This window comes from Anolis sagrei, chromosome 12, assembly GCF_037176765.1.
Source record: "Anolis sagrei isolate rAnoSag1 chromosome 12, rAnoSag1.mat, whole genome shotgun sequence".
In the NCBI taxonomy this organism is placed as follows: domain Eukaryota; kingdom Metazoa; phylum Chordata; class Lepidosauria; order Squamata; family Dactyloidae; genus Anolis; species Anolis sagrei.
Genome location: NC_090032.1, coordinates 18325437 through 18333743, shown reverse-complemented (window position 1 = coordinate 18333743; position 8307 = coordinate 18325437). Strand labels below are relative to the sequence as shown.

Genomic DNA, 8307 nt, shown 5'->3' with positions numbered 1-8307 from the left:
TTCTTGGATTTGGGGTTCCCAGTGGATAATGGGGCTTAAGCAAATGTTGTCAGGATGGGGTGGAAACCTTTGTACTTCCGATGCAGTAGCCTGTGGTTTTCTTTTGGCCTTTTTTCCAGGTGCTTAATAGCCTTAAAAGGGCTTCAGGGAGAAGGAAGGAGCTTATTGAGCCTGGTGGTGTGTGAGTCCTTCTGATGGTAGCTTGTGTAATGTAAATTCAAGTAAGACCTCCTGCTTTTGATTGCCAAAGAATGACCGATCTGTTGATGCCTCTCTCTTGCGTAACCGAGTCTTGTAACCGACATAATAACCAGGCCAAACTGGTCACGAGCAGATGTATGCCGCGCAATGACGCAGACCATTAAAAGTGAGCAACCTGCCTTGAATGCACTTAGCTTGGAAATGTCTTTTTGTCTTGTGTGGGGCGGGGCGTGTGTGGGGCACAACTCTTGTCTAGACCTTTTTTCAGATCCGTCGCCAAAAGGCCGGGCCTCTCGGAGCCTGAGAAAAAAAGTATGGCATCCCATAAAGCGGAAGGGAGCATCTCCTTGGGAATGATAAGTAAAACCAAAACAAAAAAAAGGCAGAAAATGTCCTTGTTTGATGGAAAAAAATAAAGTCCCAGATGTTTTTAAAAAAGCAAGGCTCGTCCCGGAGTGGGGAAAACCCAGCAAAAAAAAGCCCTAAGCCAGGAACAGGCAAAAATTGGAAAATCTGCATTGATTGAGGAATTGAGAAGTGAGGAGACAGAAAAATGCCATTTTCGACACATGTATGGTCTTTTAAATTGAAAAAGAGAATCTCCAGGGGAAAAAAATAATTCAAAAATCGGCCAAGATGTTTTCCACTGCTACCCAAATCTGTGATGTGAATTATTCCTAAATATGAATGGAAATGAAGGAGGAGGAGAGAGAATAATGCAAAGTGATATAAAAAAATATGTTCGATCGGCTGTCTTTCTGGATTGGAGATGAGGAGGAGGAGGCTTGTTCTGTGTTGTTTGCCTCAGACAGGTGCTTGTCCCTACTCAGGAGCGGAGGTCTGGAGCTGTCTAAAGCCGACAAAATATCCGTGACAGATAAGTGACCACTTCTATGGGATTGCATGTCAAGGAAAGCTGGGAAAATGCTGTTTTCAGAGTTGGGTTGACAAGCGGTAGGAGCCCCCAGCCAGCCATTGCACTGGCTTCCCTTTGGCTGCTTATCTCGGGGTGTGCTGGGTTGCCGGGAGCGCCTGCCCCCTTGAAATTATTATTATTATTACTATTATTATTATTATTGAAATCTCCCTGGCCTCGGTTGCCTTGTGCCCATTTGTATCCATCCAGCCCACTTCTTGTGAGATTGAGTAAGATAGATACCCATCTTTGGAGTAGTGATAATACTCAAGTTACTAATGCTTGCATAATAACGTAACGTAATAGCTTATATAATAAGTCGTGTTTTCGTACGGCGAATGGGCTAATCATTAAAATATACTACGTGTGTCCTCGTGGCACTCAAATATTGCACCCAAAGATGTGAGATGGAGTCTGATAAACACTCAGGTTACTAATGCTTGCATAATAGCTTATGTAATTTCTCGTGACACCCGTGTTTACATACGGCAAATGGGCTAATCACTAAAATAAATATCAAAAGTTGCGCCCAAAGATGTCAGAGATAGGCAACATAAAATAATAAAACGACTCGCATTCGGAAAGAATAGGAAGTTCTGTCTTTATTATTATTATTATTATTTGAAATAAAAGTTGTTGTTGTTGCATTTGTGAATGGTCCTTGGGGCTTTGTTTTTGGCAAGGGCGGGGGGCATTCTTCTCGATCTTTCAGGCACTTTCTTCACCAACTTTATTGGACGTGAGCAGAAACTGAGCAGAAGATTTGCTTCTCTAAATAAGGCAGGAGTGACTTTGCAAAAAAAAAAAAAGCCTATTTTTCTTCCCTTCCTCATTCCGCTCAGACCCAAGTGTAGACCCAGGCATTTGGCAGCGTAGAGGCATTGTAAACTAAGGAAAAGTGATGTATATACATATATATACAGAGATATATAACCGAGGGATTTGTCTAAAATACCCAAAACTAGACCAGAGGGGGGAAAAAACACTTAAAGCAGCTTGGGGTAAGTAATGTACTTCTTCGTGTCTTCCGGCACAAAAAATGCTCTCTTCCAGAGCTTGGCGCATTAAGCAAGGCCAGACCTAAATTGATGGAGGATTTCGTTAGTCTCCTTGTCTTGTCTCTGCATTGAACCCGAACTCCTCACGCTCACCAAGTCTGCCGATTGAGGACTCCGCATGCCCTTTCCATCTGCTTGCATCCATTTCCTGCTGCAGTGCTTGTGGTGCCATCTCTTCCCCAGCTAACATTGGGCCGCGGGTGGAGGTCACGGGGAGGGGCAACTCTTGAGTGTTTTGTTTTCAGAGGCTCCATCCCATAATGGTAGCTGCTCTAGTTCATCTCTTGTGAAGCTGTCCAGAGCTGATTCTCCTTCTGTCACCCCTCTGTGCCCATGTGCATCCTACCAAGGCCTATCTAGTGAGTTGCGCTCCTAACGTATAACAAAGTGATTCTTTTAATGTGCTGCGCATAACAAAAAAATAGTCATTTCTATGTCCTGTGTGTAACAAAAAATAGTGATTTTTGTGTTCTACGTATAACAAAAAATACTGATTTTTATGTCCTACGTATAACAAAAAAATAGAGATTTTTATGTCTTACATATAACAAAAAAATAGTCATTTCTATGTCCTACGTATTACAAAAAATACTGATTTTTATGTTCTACATATAACAAAAAATAATGATTTTTATGTCCTACGTATAACAAAGAAATAGAGATTTTTATGTCTTACATATAACAAAAAAATAGTAATTTTTATGTTCTACGTATTACAAAAAATACTGATTTTTATGTTCTATGTATAACAAAAAAAGTGAATTTTATATCCTACGTATAACAAAAATAGTGATTTTTATGTCCTACGTATAACAAAAAAAATAGATTTTTATGTTCTACGTATTACAAAAAATACTGATTTTTATGTCCTACCTATAGCAAAAAAATAGATTTTTATGTTCTACGTATAACAAAAAATAGTGATTTTTATGTTCTACGTATTACAAAAAATACTGATTTTTATCTCCTACGTATAACAAAAAATAGTGATTTTTATGTTCTGCGTATAACAAAAAATAGTGATATTTTAATGTTCTATGTATAACAAAAAATAATTATTTTTATGTCCCACGTATCACAATAAAAAGTGATTTTGTGTCCTACGTATAACAAAAAATAGAGATATTTTAATGTTCTACGTATTACAAAAAATACTGATTTTTATATCCTATGTATAACAAAAATAGTGATTTTTATATTTTACGTATAACAAAAAATAGTGATTTTGATGTCCTGCGTATAACAAAAAATAGTGATTTTTATCTCCTACGTATAACAAAAAATAGTGATTTTTATGTCCTAATGTGTAACAAAAAAGGTGATTTTCTCTAAGCCAGTTGGGAGGGGGGAGGGCTGACCTGTTCTCTAGCTCTTCTTGTTTTGCAGACCCGAGATAAGCACTGCCTGAAGCAGATCTGTTCAGTTGGCAAGTAACATGGTGCCGTGTGCGTGGTCTGCTTGTGCAAAGCATATGATGAATCAAATCGGCTTTTCTCTTGTGTGGAGTAGTGATTGTTGGAGGAGAGGAACCCCAGTGCCTGTGGTTTGAAAGGAAACTCTTGGATTTTAAAAACTTGTATGAAAGGGGTTGCGTTTGTGCCGCTTTAGGTAACCTCAGCTCTCTTTGTTCCTCTTTGGCAAAAAAGTGGGGAGGAGGTGGGGGGCACTGAAGCCTTTAAGTCTCTTCCAGATGCATCTTGAGATCACATTCACACCCGAAAACAAACCTGCAAGCAGCTCTTCCGGCAAGTTCCCCATCACATTTAATCACCTAGCGACTTTACTTTTTTTAGTGCATTGCTTTTTGTGTCTCGGGGGGGTCTCTCCTTGTCTAGTTTCTTAACAGTTGCTCCGAGAACCGCCCGACCTTCTAAACAAAGCCAGCTCTTCACAGAAGTCACCCACCTTCTCCGTAAGGCATCATTCAGGACCTCTCTTTATTTTCTCCCCCCACTTTCTTTGGGGTTGTATTTGCGGGGTGGGACGCCCCTTGTCTTCTCGAGATTGCTTTCCACAGATCAGGAGGGGAGGAGAAAATCCCCGACACTCAAGGAAATCACACGGCAATGGACAAAAAAGAACAGGTGAACCGTCTTTTCTCTCTTTCCACACCCAGCGTAACACGGGAAAGGCTTTTTCCGGGGGAGGTTTAACTCTGCCTCCCTGTTCCGCTTCCTCAGATTTATACCTCTTGAACCCCAGCTTCATGCTGATCTGCGCCATTCAGGGTTGAAATCCTTGTTGTCTTCAAGGCAGGAGGATTTCCCCATCGTGGTCAACTGTGAATCGCACATAGATAGATTTGAAAAACTTTTCTGGCGCTCACTCTCCCCTTGTGTGTATAAGTACCACCACCGCCTCCGTTCTTCAGGGTTGAGATCCTCGTTGTCTTCAAGGCAAGAGGATTTTCCCATCATGGTCAACTGTGAATTGCACATATGCTTTGGAACCTTCTAGATAGATTTGGAAAACCTTTCTGGTGGTTAGCCCCGCCCACTCTCCCCTTTGTATAAATACCGCCACCGCCTCCGTTCTTCAGGGTTGAGATCCTCGTTGTCTTCAAGGCAAGAGGATATCCCCGGCGATTCTTGGTTGAAAACCTCAAGAGAGGAGACCCACAAGCCTTAAGCACCCCGGCCTCCTTTTCTGCTGAATGGCAATTCAATTGGAAGCAGAACAAATACAGATTTGACAAAATATATATATATACAATATACCCACACAATGCCTTTCGCAGTAACTCTGCAACAATGGCCAATAACTATGTTTATAGCCGTGATGGTCGTAATTTTAGCCTCACGGACCAATGTTGACATGGGAGGAGGGCAGGGATTGTGCCGCAACCCGTTTTCTCTTGCTAAGCATTTTCCAGGAACGTAACTCAGACCACACAAAAGCACTGACTCCATAATACTAAAACCTGGATCCTGCCCCGTGCTGCTGCTCTCAAGGTAACGCCTTTAAAATGCCCCGTTTCGAACTAGAAAGCCTGTAACTCTTTCCTTGGAAGCAAGGTAACTACCTTAACTTGTGAATTCTCTGAGATAACCCCGCAATATATACTCATAAGTGCCCAGCAGGGATCTCATTTCTAACCAGCCTAATGTTCTTCAATGTTGTCTCTTCAAATAACATGGCTAAGATAGCATATGAGTTGTGAACTGGGAATGCTGGGTTGGGTAGTACTGTACTGACTTTAGGCAGCCTTTGTGAATTGTGTGCTCGGTGGCTTTTGGGGCGGGTGTCTGCAAAACTGTCTGCTAAGACTCTTTCAGGTCGCAATAAACGAAGGTAGAGAAGTGGAAGCTTTACGGAAGAGATTTCGTCCTAATTCCAAATACAAATAAACAAATGAATTTAAAGGTTTTTCTTTTCCTGAGAGAACAATCTGTTTTCTCAGGTTTTGCTTTTCTCCTTTGTTGCATTGCAAAAAAAAAAAAAAGCAAAAGACGCCGGTGGTTGGCGCTCCCGGATTCCGGGACGGGGTTCAAGTCCCTGCGGTGTCCTTGCTTTTTCCTCAATGCAACTTTGGTGGGCTTTGAAGGTCCTGCTGCTGCCGCTGCCAGAAGCATCAACACTGGTTTTGTTTTATTTACTACTAGTTTGGGGACTCGGTGCTGTCCAAGAAAGTGGGTAATGGCAGTTCTGTATGCCAAGTTTGGTCTTTATTGGTCAATGGGTGGCTACCTCTAAGGATGCTTGCCATAGATACAGGCGAAACGTCAGGAGAGAATGCCTCTAGAACAGTGTTTCTCAACCTGGGGGTCGCGAGGGGGTGTCAGAGGGGTCGCCAAAGACCATCAGAAAACATAGGTCATGGGGGTTCTGTGTGGAAAGTTTGGTCCAATTCTATTGGTGGGGTTCAGAATGCTATTTTATTGTGTCTGAACTATAAATCCCAACAATTACAACTCCCAAATGTCAAGGTCTATTTTCCCCAAACTCCACTAGTGTTTACATTTGGGGATAATGAGAATTCGTGCCAAGTTTGGTCCAGATCCATCATTGTTTGAGTCCACAGTGCTCTCTGGATGTAGGTGAACTACAACTCCAAAACTCAAGGTCAATTCCCCCCAGGCCCTTCCAGTATTTTCTCTTGGTCATGGGAGTTCTGTGTGCCAAGTTTGATTCAATTCCATCTTTGGTGGAGTTCAGTATGCTCTTTGAATGTAGGTGAACTATAAATTCCAGCAACTACAACTCCCAAATGGCAAGGTCTATTTTCTCCAACCTCTACCAGTGTTCACATTTGGGCATATTGAGTATTTGTGCCAACTTTGATCCGGCTCCATCGTTGCTTGAGTCCACAGTGTTCTCTGGATGTAGGTGAACTACAACTCCAAAAAACTCAAGGTCAATGTCCACCAGACCTTCCCAGTATTTTCTCTTGGTCATGGGAATTCTCTGTGCCCAGTTTGATTCAGTTCCATCACTGGTGGAATTCAGAAGGCTCTTTGATTTTAGGTGAGCTATAAATCCTAGCAACTCCAGCATTACCAAATGACAAAATTAATCACCCCCAACCTCTCCAGTATTCAAATTTGGGAGTATTGGGTATTTGTGCCAAATTTGGTCCAGTGACTGAAAATACATCCTGCATCTCAGATATTTAGATGACCATTCATAACAGTAGCAAAATTACAGTTGTGAAGTAGCAACGAAAATAATGTTATGGTTGGGGGTCACCACAACATGAGGACCTGTACTAAGGAAGGTTGAGAACCACTGCTCTAGAACATGGGCATATAGCCCGAAAAAACCTACAACAACCCATTATTATTATTATTATCATTGTTATTATTATTAGAAACACAACAAGATGATGAGTCAACAGCTGGACAGGCCTACGTGATCAAAGATTGCCTGAGATGAATGTATCCCAATTCTGGGGGAAATTGGTATTATTATTATTATTATTATTAGAAATGTTTGTTATTGCTTATGTTTTTAATTTGCTTTGAATTGTCTTGTTGTTGTGTTGAGGCCTTGTCCTTTGTAAGCCGCATCGAATCCCTTGGGAGATGCTAGTGGGGTACAAATAAAGTTTAATAATAATAATAATAATAATAATAATAGAAACACAACAAGATGAGTCCACAGCAGACACTCTTGCTGGCTGTTGTATTGGATCACACGCCGGACACTTCCCAAGTGTCTATTATTATTATTATTATTATTAGAAACACAACAAGATGAGTCCACAGCAGACTCTCTGCTGGCTGTTGTATTGGATCACACGTCAAACACTTCCCAAGTGTCTAGGACTGTGTGATGTATTGGTGAATAATGCGTGCAGATCCCAGTAAGATGGCCTTCTGCAGATGGTTATTTTGTCAGTGCTGATTGTGTTTAAGTGCAGGCCAAGGTCCTGAGGCACTGCACCCAGTGTGCCCATCATCACTGGGACCACCTTTACTGGTTTATGCCAGTCTTTACAGTTCAATCTTATTATTATTATTATTATTATTATTATTATTATTATTATTATTATTTGTGATGTATCGGTGAATAATGCGTGCAGATCCCAGTAAGGTGGCCTTCTGCAGATGGTCATTTTGTCAGCGCTGATTGTGTTTAAGTGCAGGCCAAGGTCTTGAGGCACTGCACCCAGTGTGCCGATCATCACTGGGACCACCTTTACTGGTTTGTGCCAGTCTTTAAAGTATTATTATTATTATTATTATTATTATTATTATTATTAAGAAAAAGGGTCGATACCAATGAGCTGCAAACTTAAAATAATGTTCTAGGAGGCCTGAGTTTGGATTCTCATTCTAAGATCACATGGTGTTATTTTGATGGTTGGAAATAAACTTTGGAGTTCTTGATCTGCATCTTGTATTGTTTCTCTTCATTTATATTCCACCTTTTTTCCCAGTTTGGGGCTAGAACTGCATTGAATAACTCGGGGGGGGGGGGATCTGATTTCCATTCCAGCTTATAGTTACAGGTGAACTATACATCCCAGTACCTACAAAGAAGCCACATTCTTTCAATAACTAGCTTGGGTATCCGGTGTTGCCGGATACCCAACTTAGTTATTTTAAAATTTCATACCATTTAAAAATTTTATACCATTTTAAAATGGTACAAAATGCATAAGGTTGTGGTTAACTACAACTCCCATCACGC

General features: G+C 41.1%; 1 protein-coding gene across 1 annotated transcript in view; it reads left to right on the top strand.

The window, feature by feature from the left end:
* Nucleotides 1–348: 348 nt before the first annotated feature.
* Nucleotides 349–8307, top strand: part of LOC132764370 (NXPE family member 4-like) — an 84865-nt gene continuing 76906 nt past the window's right edge. Inside the window, exon 1 of the mRNA XM_067472620.1 lies at nt 349–367. Coding sequence (XP_067328721.1) covers nt 349–367 — 19 coding nt within the window. The remainder of the gene's footprint in view (nt 368–8307) is intronic.